This window comes from Grampus griseus (genome assembly GCF_964374135.1).
Source record: "Grampus griseus genome assembly, chromosome: 19".
NCBI lineage: Eukaryota > Metazoa > Chordata > Mammalia > Artiodactyla > Delphinidae > Grampus > Grampus griseus.
In genome coordinates, this window is record NC_139013.1 from 17,743,737 (window position 1) to 17,762,065 (window position 18,329).

An 18,329-nucleotide genomic window follows, 5' to 3' on the forward strand; every position below is an offset into this window, starting at 1 on the left:
GTAACCACAAAGCAGAAAGTAAAGACAAAGTAATCTAAACGTAACACTACAGAAAATCATGAAATCACACTTGAAGAGAGCAAGAGAAAAAGGAACCAAAAGGAATTACAGAAAGCCAGGGAACAGTGAACAAAATGGCAATTAAGTCCATACCTAACAATAATTACTTTAAATATAAATGGGCTAAAATTCTCCAATCAAAACACATAGAGTGGTTGAATGGATAAAAGAGCAAGACCCATGTATGTGCTGCTTACAAGAGACTCACTTCAGATATAAAGACATAAACAGACTGAAAGTGAAGGGATGGAAAAATGTACTCCATGCAAATGGAAGCCAAAAGAAAGGTGGGTTGGCTTTACTTAGACAAAATAGACTTTAAGACAAAGACTGTAATAAGAGACAAAGGTTATTATAAGATGATAAAGAGGTCACTCCAACAAGAGGATATAACATTTATAAATATTTGTGAACCCAACATAGGCACACCTAAAAATATAAAGCAAATATTCACAGACCTAAAGAGAAAAACAGACAGTCATACAATAATAGTAGGCGACTTTAATACCCCACTTTTATTAATGGATAGATCATCCAGACAGATAATCAGTAAGGAAACATTGGCCTTAAATGATACATCAGACCATGTGTATACAGAACATTGCATCCAAAAGCAACAGAATAAACATCCTTCTCCAAGCACACATGTAACATTCTCCAGGATAGATCATATGTTAGGCCACAACACAAGTCTTAATAAATCTAAAAGGATTGAAGTCATATCAAGCATCTTTTCTGACCACAATAGTGAAAAACTAGAAATCAATTAAAAGAAGGAAACTGGAAAATTAACAAATATGTGGACATTAAACAACATGCTACTCTGATCAAACAGTGGATCAAAGAAGAAATCAGAAAACATCTTGAGACAAATGAAAATGGAAACACAACATAACAAAACTTACGGGATACAGCAAAAGCAATTCCAAGAGGGAAGTTCATAGTAATAAACACCTACACTAAGAGACAAGAAAGATCTCAAGTAAACAACCTAACTTTATACCTCAAGTAACTAGAAAAAGAACAAATGAAGCCCAAAGTTAATAGGAGGAAGGAAATAACAAGGATCATAGCAGAAGTAAATTAAATAAAAACTAGAAAAGATCAATGAACTAAGCTGATTGTTTGAAATCATACCAAGTATTAATACCAACCCTTCTCAAACTCTTCTAAAGAATTGAAGAGGAAGAGACACTGCTAAACTCATTTTACGAGACCAGCATTACCCTAATGCCAAAGCCAGACAAGAACACTCCAGGAAAATTGTAGGCCAATGTCCCTGATAAACAGAGATACAAAAATCCTCAACAAAATATTAGCAAACTGAATTCAACAGTATAGTTGACCCTCAAACAACATGGGTTTGAACTGTATGGGTGCGTTATACGTGAATTTTATTTTCAGTAAATACGTACAGTACTACAGAATCCACGGTTGGTTGAATTGGCAGCTGTAGAACTGTGGATCTGGAGAGCCAACTGTGGGACTTGAGCATCTGCAGATTTTGGTATCCACAGCCAGTCCTAGGACCAGTTCTCCACAGAGAGGGATGACTGTATATTGAAAGGATCAAACACCACGATCAAGTGCTATTTATTCATGGGATACAAGGATGGTTCAACATCTGCAAATTAGTCAGTATAGTAAGTCCCCTACATATGAACGAGTTGCGTTCCGAGAGCACATTTGTAAGTCCGATTTGTTCCTAAGTCCAACAAAGTTAGCCTAGGTACCCAACTAACACAATTGGCTATATAGTACTGTACCATACTAGGTTTATAATACTTTTCACACAATATGTAAAACACAAAAAATAAAACACTTTTAATCTTACGATATAGTAAGATTACAGTAGAGTAGCACAGTACAACAGCTGGCATACAGGGGTTGGCATGGAGTCAATAGGCAAGAAGAGTTACTGACTGGAGGAGGGAGAGGAGGTGGGAGCTGGTACAGCTGAAGGACCATCAGCAATAGGAGACAGAGGGCAAGCTGCAATTTCACTCATGCCTGATGTTGATGGAGCACATGTTTGCATCTTTGAAAGTTTGCAACTTGAAGGTTTGTATGTAGGGGACTTACTATATAATACACCATATTAACAAAATTAAGAGTAAAACCTGTGATCATCTCAATAGATGCAGAAAAGTTTGACAAAAATTCAACATATTGTCATGATAAACACTCTCAACAAACCGGGTGTAGAAGGACCATAGTGCAACATAGTAATAGGCCATACATGACAAGCCTACATCTAAAGCTGAAACCTTCAGGGGCAACACAATGATGTCCACTCTCACCAGTTTTATTCAACAGAATACTAGAAGACCAAGCCAGAGCAATTAGGCAAGAAAGATATAAAAAGCCTCCAATTGGAAAGGAAGAAGTAAAATTGCCTCTGTTTGCTGATGACAGTGAAATTATACATAGAAAACCCTAAAGGCTCCACCACAAAACTGTTAAAACTAATAAATGAATTCAGTAAATTTGCAGGATGCACAATCAATATGCAAAATTCAGTTGTGTTTCTACACACCAAAAACTATTGGAAAGAGAAATTAAGAAAACAATCCCATTTATAGTAGCATCAAAAAAAATAAAACACTTAGGAATAAATTTACTAAGGAGGTGAAACATGTACACTTGATCTTAGCAAAAAGGCCAAGAAGCGATAAGGAGGGGAAACATCTGTACACCAAAAACTATAAAACATTGATGAAAGAAATCAAAGATGATGCAAATAAGTGGAAAGATATTCTGTGCTCGTGGATTGAAAGAATATTGTTACAACGTCCGTACTACCCAAAGTGACCTGCAGAGTCAGTATGATTGCTATCAAAATTCCAGTGGCATTTTTCACAGAAACAGATAAAACAATCCTAAAATTTATATGGAACCACAAAAGCCCTCAAATATTTAAAGTAGACTCAAGAAAGAAAAAGCTGGAGATACCACACCTCCTGATTTCAAGCTGTATTACAAAGAAATAGTAATCAAAACGGTGTACTGTTGGCATGAAAACAGACACATAGATCAATGGAACAGAATTGAGAGCCCAGATATAAACCCATGTGTATACAGTCAACAAAGGAGCCAAGCATATACTCCACCCGGCACTGTTATCCGAAAGGGAAAGGATAGTCTCTTTAGTAAATGATGCTGGGAAAACTGAATATCCACTTGCAAAAGAATGAAACTGGACCCCTGTTGTACACCATACACAAAAATCAACTCAAAATGAATTGAGGATTTGAATGTAAGACCTGAATCATAAAACTCCTTGGTCTTGGCATTGATTTTTTGGATTTTTTAAAAAATTTGTTTATTTATTTTTGTCTGCTTTGGGTCTTCGTTGCTGCGTGCGGGCCTTCTCTAGTTGTGGTGAGTGGGGGCTACTCTTTGCTGCAGTGCACGGGCTTCTCATTGCGGTGGCTTCTCTTGTTGCGGAGCATGGGCTCTAGGCGCACGGGCTTCAGTAGCTGTGGCACAAAGGCTTCAGTAGTTGTGGCTCGCGGGCTCTAGAAGCGCAGGCTCAGTAGTCGTGGTGCACGGGCTTAGTTGCTCCACGGCATCTGGGATCTTCCCAGACCAGGGCTCGAACCCGTGTACTCTGTATTGGCAGGCGGATTCTTAACCACTGCGCCACCAGGGAAGCCCTGGTTTTTTGGATTTGATACCAGAAACAAAGACAACAAAAGCAAAGATAAACAAATGGACTACATCAAACTAAAAAAGCTTTTGCAAAGGGAACTATCAACAAAATGAAAAGGCAACCTATGGAATGGGAGAAAATATTGGCAAACCACGTGTCCAATAAAGGGTTAATATCCAAACTGTACAAGGAACTCATACAACTCAATAGCACAAAAACAAATAACCCAATTTGAAAATGGGCCAAGGATCTGAATAGACATTTTTCCAAAGAAGACATACAGATGGCCAACAGGTGTATGAAAAGGTGCTCAACGTCACTAATCGTCAGGAAAATGCAACCTATAACCCCAATGAGATATCACCTCATGCCTGTTAGCGTGTCTTTTTTGAAAAAGATAGAAATTCTGGTGAGGGTGTAGAGAAAAAACCCTTGTACACTATTGGTGAGAATGTAAGTTGGTGCAGCCACTATAAAAAACAGTATGGAGGTTCCTCAAGTAATTAAAAACGGAACTACCATACCATTCAGCAATCCCACTTCTGGGTGTATACCTAAAGGAAATGAAATCACTATCTTGAAGAGATAGCTGTACTCTTATGTTCATTGCAGCATTATTTATGATAGCCAAGGATGAATGGATAAAGAAAATGTGGTATATGTCACATGTTTTTTATATATATATATATATATACACACACACACACACACATATACATATATATATACATATATATAAAAACCATGTGACATACAGTGGAATATTATTCAGCCTTAAAGAACAAGGCAGTTCTGTCACTTGCAACATGGGTGAACGTGGAGGGTATTATTCTAAGTGAAATAAGCCAGATAAAGGACAATACTGCTTGGTGTCACTTATATGTGGAATCTTAAAAAAAGAAGTCAAACTCATAGAAACACAGAGTTGAATGGTGACTGCCATGGGCTGGGTGGCGGGGCGGTGGGAAAAATGGGGAGAGGCAAGTAAAAGGGTACAAACTTTCAGGTATAAGATGAATGAGATCTGAGGATCCAATATATAACATGGTGACTATAGTTGATAATACTGTACTGTATAGTTGAAACTTGCTGAGAGAGTAGAACTTGTGTTCTCTCCCCACAAAATGGTAAATATGTGGGGTGATGGGTGTGTAATTAACTTGGAGGTGGAGATCCTTTCACAGTCTATGTGTATATAAAGAGAGAAGACAGACTAGGTTTTACTTTAGAAGCAGGATTGCAGAATTCGATTCGACAGACTCTAACTGAGCAAACCACTACGCTATTTTTGAGGTTCTGAGCAAACCTCAAAAATTGTGAGGAACAACAAGAGGACCCAACAGCTCAGGTCTGTGCCCTGGAGGCTCGTGTGTGTGAGGGTTGTGTGGGGCTGGAGGCGTGGTGGGGGTGTCAGGACGCCCAGCTCACTGGCTCCTACTGGGATCAGGGTGGCGGGGGAAGCCAGGTGTGCACGGTGTTGTCACGTGGCTCCTGGGAGTTCAGGGCAGCTTTATGGACTGCTTTCTTTCTTTCTGAAGTAGGACTTAGGTTTAAATTTTTTAAATATCAGCTTTGAGATGTAATTCACATACCGTCTAATTCACCCATTTAAAGTATACAATTCAGTGATTTTTAGTGTATTCACAGAACTGTGCAACCGCCACCACAATCAATTGTAGAACATTTTCATCACAACAGGAAAACTCACAACAAGAAATCTCACACCTGTTAGCGGTCACGCCCCCTTCTTTCCCACCACCCACGTTGGCCCTGGCAACCACTACTTTCTGTGGATTTGCCTATTCTGAATGTTCTATATAACTGGAATCATACAACAGGTGGGCTTTTGTGGCTGACTTCTTTCACTTAACATAATGTTAACTTTTTTTTTTTTTTTTAACAAAAATATTAAAGTTCCTGGGGTCCTATGATCCAAAACAGGCTTCCTAGGCCAGGGCCTTCTGCAGGGCTGTGAACAAGCCAGTTCTCTTTCAGAAGGTTGTGGGCAGGCAGGCCCAGCGACTGGCTGCTGCCCTCACCCGCCACCCCCAAAATGTGCACACCATTCTGCCCTTTGCGGCCACCGTTCTCCATGACAGTCTCCCCTGATGCCTCCAGCCAGAGGTGATCTGTCTCTCCAACCACTGCAGGCTTCTGTTTGTTCCACTCTCAAGGCACGTTCTGCCCTGTGCGATGTGAGAAGACCCATCTCTGTGTGGAACCATACAATCCTTGTAAACAGTGACATGTGCTGTAACGTCCACAATGGCTTAGTGAGCTTTCAGTGTTTGCTGAATGAATCATGAGATGGTAAACGCGTTAGAAAATCTTTGTTGGATAAGGAATTATGCCATCAGGGCCATTGCTTCTGGCCCTGATGGAATTACTGCAGGCAGCACTGTCCTCATGGGGAGAAGGAGGATAAATAGATGAGCCTTATGATCACATTGCTTTCTGCTTGGAGGCTCTCTCGGATAACAGTGCCGGGTGGAGCAACGCAAGCAGAGTGTGGCAGTCTGAACTGAAGAGACAGATCAGATTTGGGGAAGCAGAGGAGACTGGGATTTGTGGGGCAGGAACACCAGAGAGGAGGGAGCCATGGCAAGAGCTACATAAATCCACATGGGGTTCCTCGCAGTCCTTTGTTGAACACTAATCTGCACATGTATAGGATGAAACTCTGTGAGGCCAGGCAGAAAACAAGTTCAGGGAGCTGTGAGCTAAAAATAATTAGCACCCGGAGACCTTTGGGTTCTGAAAAAGATGAGCCTCAAAAGCATCGTCTTTTGTGCGTAACTTAAGAGCCTACAAAAGAAAAAGAAAACAAAACACTTTAAAAGAAGACAACAAAATCTAGACACTCAACAACATAACACTGAAAAAGTTTTATTGGCATCCAATAAAAAATTATTAGATATGTTCCACATTTTAAAATGCTGAAAAGTTTTGACAACTAAATGCAACATGTAATCCTGGATTGGATTCTTGACCAGAAAAGGACATCAGTGGGAAAATAGGCAAAATTTCAGCATAGTCTATAGATTAGAATACAGTATTGCATCAGTCTTGATTTCCTGATTTTTATGATCGTACTGTGGTCAAATAGATGAATGCTTTTGCTTTTAGGAAATGTACATTGAAGTATTTAGAGGAAAAGGAGCATTATGTGTAAAAATTACTCTCAAACACTTCAGATAATTATATATATATAAACATATACACAAATATATCAATTTACACACACACACACACACACACACACACACACGATTCCTAGATAGCTGATGCCCAGTCTAGGTTAAGAATAGCTAAGACTTGAAATTTCAGAGGAAGTGTAATTTAATTTGTCTTCACCGTGTGTTTTGTTTTTAGAGTTTAAATATTGAAGGCCTCCCATCAAAGGGCCCTGTACCACCCTGGCTGGTAAGTGAAAGTTATTTAATTTCAGGCCCATATTTTCTGGGCTATAATTGAATAGCTGTTACAAACCATTCCAAATGAAGTATATTTTCTTTCCTTTTTAAAGATGTGCTGATTGTGTTTAGATGTAAGAAAGATATTAATCTTCTTTATTCCATTATGTTCAGGTGGATACAAAGTACCTGTCCCCCTTGTTGCTGGCCTATGAAGACAGAATGAAAGAGAAGGACGAGCTCAATGCCAGCCTTCAGGTAGGTGGGCGAAAGTCTCAGAAGAACAAGGTTTGTAAAAAAGAAGACCGATTCAAACTTGGAAGCAACATTTTGAAGATAGGTATAGCCAACATCTAGCAGGTACTCAAGTGTTTGTTAAAAGAAGGAAAGGAGGAAGGAGGGAGTGTAGCAGTGTGGGGACGGGGAGAAGGAAGAGGGAAGGCAGGAGAGAGGGACGGGCGGAGCAGGGCGGTGGGTTGGGATTGATGGGAGAAGTATTGGAGGGATGGGGTGCAGCATTGGAAGCCGTGGCTTCCCAGACAGGCAGCCCCACGTGGGCTGGGATCTTGGGGTGCGGAGAAGGCAGCAGTGGGAGGTGCTACTTTCCTGGTCCTGTGCAGCTGCAAACAGCACTGGTAAAAGGGACATTTGGGCAGACAAGGAAGGTAGAAGACCGGGGATGTTTCAGGCAGGCTTAGATGCTTCTTAATTCTATGAAGAGCTGACTCCCAGGAAGTCTAATTACTGAGCTGTTGGTGGTGGTGGGGAAGTGAGGTTTTTGTTTGTTTCTGCCGTGTTCACTCTTTTTCATGGGAATGGCTCCTGGAGCAGAGTTCATTCTAATGATACAGGAAACCAAGGCTGTGCAGGTATTATAGATACGTCCCATGCCTTTCCGTGCTGCGAACCTCTATGTTCCTTATTTAAGTGACCAAAGAGATCCCTGGAATTGGAGGGATCCAGAGAGAAAAGAGTTGGTATTTCTAGGATCCCTGATTGGAAGGGTCTGTTAAGAGTCACCCATCCTGTTCTTGTTCTGCTGTCCCATGTCATGGCCCATGTAATGCAGTTGTGAACCTTTTCTCCTAGGCTTTCTGTTGGACACTTAATTTTTTTTTTTTTAGCCTTTATACAAGTCTATATTTGTAAAAAATAATATACAACTAAAGCTAATTTAATTTTTAAAATCAAAGCTCATTTAGTGATAATGTACATTTTATAATAAAATTGTAGTAAAATACTGACATTTGATAGTTTAAACAAAGTAGCATTCATGTAAAAATCATGTTGCATGTAAAATTTAATTAGAAAATCCATAGTTCACAAAAGTACATATATTTTGTTGATAGCTCATGAGGACATTATCATAAATTTACTTGAGATACAGAACAAAATTCACAGTTAGCTTGACATTTAGTACTATAAAATTTTATTCTGAGTCCACTGATATTTTTGTTAATAAGGTACACTTGAAATAATTCAGACTACCAATGAATCGACATTTTATTGTATAACCAAGATCTATTGGTTTTACAATACGTCTAGTAATCAATTCTTTCACCAATAATTTAAACGAGAGATCCAGTTGAAAAGACCGTTGACATATACCCTTAGTGGGATAATTAAAAATCACTAGCAGGGCTTCCCTGGTGGCGCAGTGGCTGAGAGTCCGCCTGCCGAGGCAGGGGACACGGGCTCGTTCCCCGGTCCAGGAAGACCCCACATGCCACGGAGCAGCTGGGCCCGCGAGCCACGGCTGCCGAGCCTGCGCGTCCGGAGCCCGGGCTCCGCACCGGGAGAGGCCACAACAGTGAGAGGCCCGCGCACCACAAAAAAAAAAAAAAAAGCACTAGCAGCTTTGATTTCCATTTTCATGAATATATACAAGACAAATCTGTATTTTACAGTTAAAAGTTGTACAAAAAGTCAAGCTCTGAAGTATTTCTTCCCCTAAGCGAAAGTTCTGATGTTAAAACTTTGTTAAAAAAAAAAAAAGAGAGAGAGCTAGTATGTGAAAGTATTTTTACTTAAAATGTTGAAGCCCTGCACCGCTTATAATTATAAATGAAATGTAACCTTCTACTTATTAACATTTTGCCATTCAAGATTCAAATTTATAGAACTCAACAGAATGTTAAACCTGGAATGTCATTAAAAAATAGTGGTTATAGGGGCTTCCCTGGTGGCGCAGTGGTTGAGAGTCCGCCTGCCGATGCAGGGGACGCGGGTTCGTGCCCCGGTCTGGGAAGATCCCACATGCCGCAGAGCGGCTGGGCCCGTGAGCCATGGCCGCTGAGCCTGCGCGTCTGGAGCCTGTGCTCCGCAACGGGAGAGGCCACAGCAGTGAGAGGCCCACGTACAGCAAAAAAAAAAAAAATAGTGGTTATATAACTGGAAGAATTTCAATGAATTCAACAAAAAGTACACTGTATTACATAATGTTGTGCAGTTAACAGTTTAGTGATAACATGTTTAGTGGTAACATGTGAACAAAATACATTGAAGTACTCTGAGTCAAGAGAGCTTCATTTAATCAACTTTACTTCATATACTTTTACCATATAGAGAAAATATCCTTCAAAACGGAGTCATTTGATTCTTCATTGTTTGTTTTAATAGCACACAGTTGTTATAAGGTATCCATTCTAGCCCTAGCATAAAATTAATCAATAAATAACTCTGAGAGAAATATCCGTAAGTCACAGGGAACTCATGTAGTTCATACTATTCTTAGTCTCTATATACAAGCTACTGTAGTGCCTGTGCACCTCCATACAATGAAACCAGGCAAGGAACGAAAGTTAGCAGCCTTACTTTTACCCTGCTAAGTGGATGCATCGGAAAGTAATAAATAGCCTCATAAAATTAATCGAGATACACTCTACCTGTCAAAGGCGAATATGACATACTTTTCATAAAGTGTAGGCAGTGTTCCTAGAAATCTCATTAAGGAAAACCCAAAATTTTCATATAAAAAGTGCACAAGGTTGTCGTGTGTGTAAAAATCTCTTAGTTTGGGTGCATTTTTTTTTTAACGAAAATAATTCACACTACTCAAATACATTAAAAGAGTAAAAAGGCAGACAAACAAAATATACACACAAACAACAAAAGGAATGATTTCTAATGAGATTTGGAATGAGGACAAGGAGAGGTTACGGGGGCTTCCCTGGTGGCGCAGTGGCCGAGAGTCCGCCTGCCGATGCAGGGGACACGGGCCCGCGCCCCGGTCCGGGAAGATCCCACGTGCCGCGGAGCGGCTGGGCCCGTGAGCCATGGCCGCCGAGCCTGCGCGTCCGGAGCCCGTGCTCCGCAACGGGAGAGGCCACAACAGTGAGAGGCCCCTGTACCGCAAAAACAAAAACAAAAAAGAAGAGGTTACAGGAGAGAGTCTCCCATATCACCAGAGTCGATGGAACTGGCTTTCACAACATAAGTGATGCCCAAATGGAATGAGTCTGTAAATATGAAAGCTACAAGATGGGCAAACACGGACCTGAACAACTGTTAGAGTTTCTTAATTCAGGAACATAGCTTCAATGCTTTATAACTTAGGAAGCAACCCGTAAAAAACAGTCAATTGATTTGATTTCTTAGAAATTAGGAAAAAAAAGTTTGAAAAAATTACTCGCTACAGTTAGCAACAGAGGAGCAATATTAAAAAATCAAAATACAACATGGGGAATATAGGAGCCAAGGTCCCAAAGTACCGAAAGATAGACTTCTTCACGTTAGAATTAAAAGATACACAGTTAAAGGAAAAATCAACCAGGCTCTGCACAGCAGGTTAAATATGCAACCACTTCAAACGGAAATGATCTAGTCCTTATGTGTAGTTCTGGGAATGTGCTCTAACATCCAGTTCTCTATAGACAAAATAGCAAAAGCACATCATTTCATTAGCAAAGGCCCCTTTGTTTTAGACTTAAATTCACCTCTGACCCACTGAAGTTTATATTAATTATCAAACTACTATTTTAATAACATTTTAAGCTTGCAATATATTTTTTCATGCCTATCCCAGATCACTGGTTCAGAGGTACATATGCTTTAAACTAGCCAAATTTACAAGTCTGCACGGCATCCTCACTCAGAAAGCATTCAGACGCGATGGTTTCATAGTGTTATGATTGTTCCATCTTCTTCTAAGAGTTTTTGATCTGGAGCACGCGTTTCAAATTCTGTATTTGTGCCACTTGCTAAGGGTGCTAAGCTCACTTCATTAGAAGGAATAAAACCGTTCTGTCCAGATTCAAAACTGAGTTCTATTTGTGTTAATGATTCCAGGCTCTCGGTGTTACGAAGAGCCTTAGGGCTCTGCTGTGGCACACCATTGTCTTCAATAATAATGTCATCTTCATCGCTGTCTTCATCCTCTGGCTCAAAGCTCGGTTCGATCTGCTGTGGATAGCCAGGAAGGCTGTTGTCGGTAGACTAGCCAGAGCTGCCGGAAGTCCGACTCTTCCTAATGATCTTATTCCTCTGGTTTGCTGGTCTCACTGTGATGGTGAGGTCGTGGCTGTTTGCAATCATGTCAGCTACTTGATCTAGACTCTTCCCGGAAACTTCTGTGCCATTAACTTCTAAAACTTCATCATTAACGGCTAATAGTCCTGTGCTTTGAGCCAGACCTCCTGGCACAAGTCTGGATATAAAGATCCTTGGGACCTTCTCTAAGCCGTGGGGTGTCACCCTGACACTGGAGCCGTCCCGGATGTAGAATCCTAGGTGTTTCTCAGTGCCATATTTGTAAAAACGGCCCCTACGATGTGTTTCTGGGAGAATATCCACGTCTATAACAGAAGACACAGGTCTGAAGTCCTGGGGCATACTAATGACTATGTGTGGCTTTTTTCTCTGTTTGTCAGGACGAAACAATTTGGTTAAAACATTCTTCTTCTTTATTAGTGTGCCTGTACCAAAGGCACTGTAGTCTGCTTCTTCCTTTTTTTGTATAAAAATCCTAAGCAGTGGGTTGGCCGCTGAAACAGCTTTGTGATAATTAGCATCGTTATTTCTAGGCAGTACATCTCCATGGATGTCTGCATAGCTTACTAAAATGTCAACATCGGGTATCTTATGAACATGTTGCAGTAATCCATAAGACTCCTTAAACTTTCCAGGTTTTGATATTTCCAGTGAAAACCGACGAAATTCAGCTCCAAACTTGCTCTTCACCGCCACGGTGGGGGCCAGGCAGCCGCTGCCCGCTCCTTGCCGGTGTCTGCGGTTCATCCTGAGGCCTGGCCCGCAACGGCCTCCTCCAGCCGGGCCGCCCCTCGGAGCGCGGAGAGCGAGTGCCCGGCCGGCGGGCTCGGGACTCGGCTGCGGCCCAGGCGCCTCCTCACAGGCACCTGCAGAGGGGCGACTGCGGCTCGGGTCTCCGTGCAGAGCTCCGCTTGGCTGGCTCCTCACGCGGTGGGACCGAGGGTGAGACTGGCTGTGCGCCGGGCGGGAACGCGGCTCCCTCCCTTCGGGCCTCGGCGACGGCCGCCTGGACACTTAATTTTTAAGAGGGTGAATTAATCTTGTATAATTGGTTAAGTATCAATCCAAATAATAAAAATACTTATTTAGTGCTCCTTCTAAAATAGGGTTCCGGAAACATTTTCTGTAAACATTTACTTAGTATCAATTTTAGGCTTTGGGGGCCATGGAGTCTCTCTTCGCAGCTACTCAGCTCTGCTACTGTAGCATGAAAGCGGCTGCAGAGCAGGTGTGACGAATGGGCGTGGCTATGTTCCCATAATGCTGTTGACCAAATAGACCCCTGGCCTGTGCGCTGTAGTTTGCCCCACCCATGTTCTCTAAAAGGGCCAGTGCACTGCTAGCAATTAGGGAGTGCGTTTGGGCAGAAAGGTGAGAGAAAGAGAAGTTGCTTTGGCATTGTTGCTTTTTATAAGTATAAATGTCTGCTAGCTGGGAGAAGAATATTTAGAAGCGTCCCAGAATAAATATTAACACCTAAGATTCTCACCAGAAGACAACACACAATACTGAAGCTGGCCAAGGGCTAGCTGAGAAAAGCCATGATGGAGACCACCCAGCGTTGAGTGCCACAAACACAGACTGTTAGCAGTCGAAAACAGACCAAGCAACAGTCCTCGTGTGGGGGCCAATGAGTGATGAAGCTGGACTGACTGATGGCTTTAAGTAAGGGAGGCTTTCTCGTGATTGTAATGGGGCAAAATTATGAGACTCCAACCCCTGCACTAAGCCCTTCCCTACCGAAATGGGCTTCAATTAGGAAGAAAAATTCTTATCTTTATCTAAAAAGCTCCAATTTATCCTCCAAAGTCTTTAAACAAAGAAAAAACTATGGCATTTATAGGCATCTCTGCCTTTTTTTTTTTTTTTTTTTTTTTTGCGCTGTGTGGGCCTCTCACTGGGAAGCCCAGTGAGAAGGCAGGGAAGCCCATCTCTGCCTTTTTTATTCCCCTTTTTATCTTTTCAAATATTTGGCAGTTATAGAACAATGTTATCAAGTTAGGAATCGAACTAACTTGAGGTGCTTTTGTCCCTTGTTCTCTGCATGGTATGTGTGTCTTGTGTTTTCTCGCTAGACCGTGAGCTCCTCGAGGGCAGGCACTTGGTGCTGGTACCAAGTTTAAGGCTGCCGGTACTATGAGACTTTGCTTAAAAGCTATTAACATTTGATTTTAGCCACAGCGACAGCATTAGAACTAAGAAATATAGAGATGAATGTATGTGTGTGTTACAGTTTACACAAATTTTGTTTCAGGAGGAAATGAGAACGTTTAAGATGAGAGTCCAAGAAGTGGTGAAAGAAAATGAAGAACTGCACCAAGAGCTGAATAAGAATAGTCTTGTCACCAGTGAGGAATGGCAAGTGGTGTTGTGTTTCTGGTATTTTGCTAATTAAGAAAAAGAAAAGATAATAGGAATAAACTTTATTAAATTGTCAAATATATATGTATTTTAACTAAAACATTTTAATGGAGAGTTTCTAAGAAACTAATAAGGTGTAGTGAAAACTAGTAAATTATTCTAAACTTGTATTTTAAAGGCTACTTTAAAACTTCTAAATAGGTTTTTATATATATATATATATATATTTGCTGTCTCCATTTTTTTTTTTTTTTTTTTTTTTTTTTTGCGCTACGCGGGCCTCTCACTGCTGCGGCCTCTCCCATTGCGGAGCACAGGCTCCGGACGTGCAGGCCCAGCGGCCATGGCTCACGGGCCCAGTCGCTCCGCAGCGTGTGGGGTATTCCCGGACCGGGGCACGAACCCGTGTCCCCTGCATCGGCAGGCGGACTCTCAACCACTGCGCCACCAGGGAAGCCCTGCTGTCTCCATTTTTATCTTCTGAGGTTGTATTTTTCTGGGGCACTTTTCCCATCCCGAACCTGTCGAGTCGCATCGTTTCTTAGACCCCTCTGATGGCTCCCAGGGCTTTAGGACAGACAGTCCAGGATGAGGCCCTGCACTCCCAGCTCCCGCTTGCCCCGCCCCTTCCGCTCCCAGACAGCTGAACGCTGCCTCACTTCCAGCCTATTGTTGATGCTCTTCCCTCCCCCCGGAACACCCCTTCCTGCCCTCCTGTACCTCCATTAGGGCCCTGCTCAAATGGTGCTAGTCAGTAGCTCTCCCTGAAGGCAGAGTGAATTGTTCCTTTGTCTCAGTTTCTGACTTGGCCCTAAACACACGCCCTGTCCTTGTACCTGCCATGCTGGGCCTACCTATGTGTGTTCACACCTGTCTCCCTCTTCTCCTTTGGGAGCATCTCAAGGGCACCCTGTTCATCTAGCACGGCAGCAACAGATGCCTGTTCAGTGCACTTGAGAAAGTAAATGTCTTCAAAAGTCTAAAGGCAATACCCAAGCAGGACCAAGAAAGCAAAAGCTATTCAGGTATATCTTTTTTGCCTTGGGTAGGTATGTTATAGTTAATATTTTTTTAATGTCTTAACATCACTGAAAAAAATTAAATATTTCCCATATGTGATATATAGAAATTTGGAATTGAGTCAACAGCATTCTTACTGATTTTACTTTACTGATTTTATGGCCACTGATGCGTCAGTTGGGACTGGTTGGGCAGCTACTGGATCCTGTTGTACTGTGGCTTCCCCTGTTGAAATTTGATTTTCTTCTGTCAGGGTTCCTTGTGTGTCTCCCCTCAAACCCTCCTTGAATAGTGCCCTAGAAAGCAGGTCAGCTGGGCTGCTTCCAGGCTTCCTCTCCCAAACCCTCAGATTCTTTCTCTAACCTTGTGTATAGCTGTAAGTCAAACCTGTTTACTTCTCATTACGGTAAAAACAAATAAATAAATAAAGAAAAGAAAGGCAGACCCCACTTTGAACTCCACATGCCCACTGTCTTCCCCAGTCCTGTTTCTAAGACTTCAAAATATGCATCCTGCTCTAGCCTGGTGACCTGTGGCACAGGGTTGGGCTGCAGAAAGCTGTCAGTTCTGCACAGGGCCTGTTGAGGCCCTGCGGCTGGCCTCCCCCTACTCTGAATTCACTGTCCTCCAGCTGGGGCAGGACCGGGGCCTCACACCCTGTAGGCAGATCTCCTGCTACCCCGAAGCCCGTCCCAGTCGTGCCCTCACCTGCCCGGCCTAGACTGCTGCTCCCTGTGCCTGCGCAGGTGTGAGGTGCACTGCGTCCCGATCTGACCCCCGGGCACGCCGACTTCACACGTCAGCAGAGTCTTTCTCCTTAGTTTCAGATAATTTCTCGATGAACTTCTGGGCTGCAGCTAAACTCTACATTTCTTTCCCTAACTGCCTCTGACCAGCTGGGTAACCTCATGCTTAATGGACCTCCCTTTCTTTACCTATAAAATGGGAAGGAGAATTAAACTAAATTTGAGGTTTTGACCTTTTTTTTTTAGGAATGGGAGATCCCTTTCATTTAAAAAAGAAAGAAAAGGAGGAAGGGAGGGAGGGAGGAAGTCTGATAAGAAAGTCCAGAGTGGAGCTGCTCTGTTTGAGGCAGGCATGAGGAGGCTGGAACGGCCCGCCTAGGGGAGCTCCCCTGCGGGACAGCGTGGGGCCTTCTCGCCCCACAGGCCGGGCAGCTGGTAGGGATGCCTCCAGGTGCCAAGGAGCTAGTGCACAGCCTCTGTTGAGGGAGGTAATCACTAGAGCTGGACTCCTTTCATTTTTTCTCCCTCCTTCCTGCACCTCACTTTTTTGAGTCTAAAGTGGAAAATTGAGATAGTTTACTGGTTTACCATGTACCTCGGATGGTAAACATTTAACTAGATGATTTCTAAGATCCCTTTAGCTCATTCTCACTGGATTTTGCGATCATGAGGTTGAGCTGAGCTGGGATTTACTTTGCACCAACTGTCAGGATACGGTTTGCGCAGGTGAAATTCAACCTGGGGGGTTCAAGCGGGGCGTTTTGTACATGGGAGTTTCTATTCTCTTCTTTCTACTTTTGTATATGTTTGAAATTTTACATTTTGACAAGTTACTAAAGCAGTTCGTAATTCACACTTCCTTTCTGTCCTTTCCCTCAATTTAATGGAAATGGCAAGACTTACTATGTTAATAACATGTTTAGCATTAAAACATGTCATTACCTACAACACATTTGATGCTTTCTTTTAGACTCAGGAGTGTCTCTAATCATTCTGCACCTGAATGTCAGTATTTAATTTTGTAAATCAATTGTAGGCGTCAGCTTCAGACTCAAGCAGAGCTGGTTTTAGAGGAAAACAAGTTGTTGATAGAGCAGTTGGAGATTCAGCAAACAAAAGCCAAGGACACGCACCAGGAGCGTCTCCAGGAAGGTGAGCGGTCCTTCCCGCGAGTGGTGGTGATGCTGTGACGTCGCCATTGTGTCATTTTACACTGGTACCACCCCCAACCCCACTTGAAGACACTGGAAGTCATGTTTTTTAGAACATGTTTTTTACTGAAGGGCAGCTGTTTATGTTATAGCATATCCAGCCATCACCCGTGATGCACTGACTGCTTTCTCTTAGACTCTACGGTGTCGAGTTACTCTCTTTTGTAAATCAATTGTGGATGACAGCTTTAGAGTGAGCAGAACTGAGTTTTGGGGAAAACAGTGTGCCACGTAACTGGGAAAAATCGTGTGAGATGAATATTTGAAACAACACGAGGACACGTTCCCCAAAATTTGTTGAATGAGCAAATAAGTAGGAACCATTGACTCTCTAAACAGTTTCTCTGTGCTCTCGCCCTTCCTTCAGCGCTGCAGGCGCTGCCGTAGCTTAAATCTCCGTCAGATCCTTTCTGTGAGCGCCTCCTCTCCCCACGTGTCCCGCCGCCACCCCCCTCCCCGCCCTGCCGCCCCATCCCAGGAGCCTCACAGCGTATGACAGTGGACTTTGTAGTGGCCAGACTGAGTCATTTATTCCACTTCGATTAAAACCAAAACTTATGAGCACAAAAGAGAGTGGTATTTTTTTTTTCTTTGGCTTTACTGATTTTTCTTTTCTGGTGAAGAACAATGTAGGACAGGAGGCCAAGGTACAAGCTGTCTTCTGTGAGCCAGCATGAGTCCTTTCTGTTTCCCCTCCTGCACCTGTTATTCAGCGGCTCCCCTTTCCACACCACGGAAGAGTCCGCTACCAGCCCCTGCTGTAGCTGAAGCTGCAGGGCTGGTGCTTGGCTTGTGTCTGCCGGCCAGGCCGGGTCCACAGTGAGAGCAGCTCTCAATCCAGCAGGAGTTTCCTCCCCATAGACTGAACAGGCACAGGAGTAGCTGCCTTTGTCCTGCCATTGCTTGGGGTGGAGGGGAGACAGAGCCTCAAAGATCAGAGACGACAGGGAAATTAATTTCATAATTACTGAGCTGACTCTCAAACACAGCAGATCTAAACAGGTAGGATGATTATTTTGGCCTGTGTGATTCAGTCAGCTGCCCATGTTATTTTCCCATTTCCCAGAAACAGCTATTCATTTCGTTCAACTAAATGTTTTCCCAGAACAGAAGGATTTAGAGTTCTACTCTGTAATACTTCTGAGTGCTAGTTTCAGCAGATGCCCAGGAAGTATCTTAATATGACATACTTCCATGTCACTTAGGATGAAAATATTTATGATTTACTTTAGATGTAGGACACTAAACATAAAAAGTTAATGAAGAAAGGGAAGAAAAACAAATTCTGCCCTTAGTTGGGCCATACTTGATGTCCTTAAAATCTTGAAAATCTTGCAGTTTTAGGGACAACATCATGATGTACGCTTGTACATCTGTG

General features: G+C 42.6%; 2 protein-coding genes across 2 annotated transcripts in view; one reads left to right on the forward strand and one right to left on the reverse strand.

Annotated features, from left to right (window-relative positions):
- The window catches only part of CEP89 (centrosomal protein 89), a 79,308-nt gene that overhangs the window by 32,270 nt on the left and 28,709 nt on the right, over positions 1-18,329 (forward strand). Inside the window, exons 10-13 of the mRNA XM_082677011.1 lie at positions 7,085-7,135; positions 7,300-7,383; positions 13,868-13,971; positions 16,777-16,892. Of these exons, the coding sequence (XP_082533137.1) occupies positions 7,085-7,135; positions 7,300-7,383; positions 13,868-13,971; positions 16,777-16,892 (355 nt within the window). The remainder of the gene's footprint in view (positions 1-7,084; positions 7,136-7,299; positions 7,384-13,867; positions 13,972-16,776; positions 16,893-18,329) is intronic.
- LOC309836828 (partitioning defective 6 homolog beta-like) lies at positions 11,242-12,360 on the reverse strand (the record flags this gene model as incomplete). The annotated part of the gene is given in 2 exon segments (XM_082677012.1): positions 11,242-11,559; positions 11,563-12,360. Coding segments are annotated over 2 exon segments (1,116 nt in total).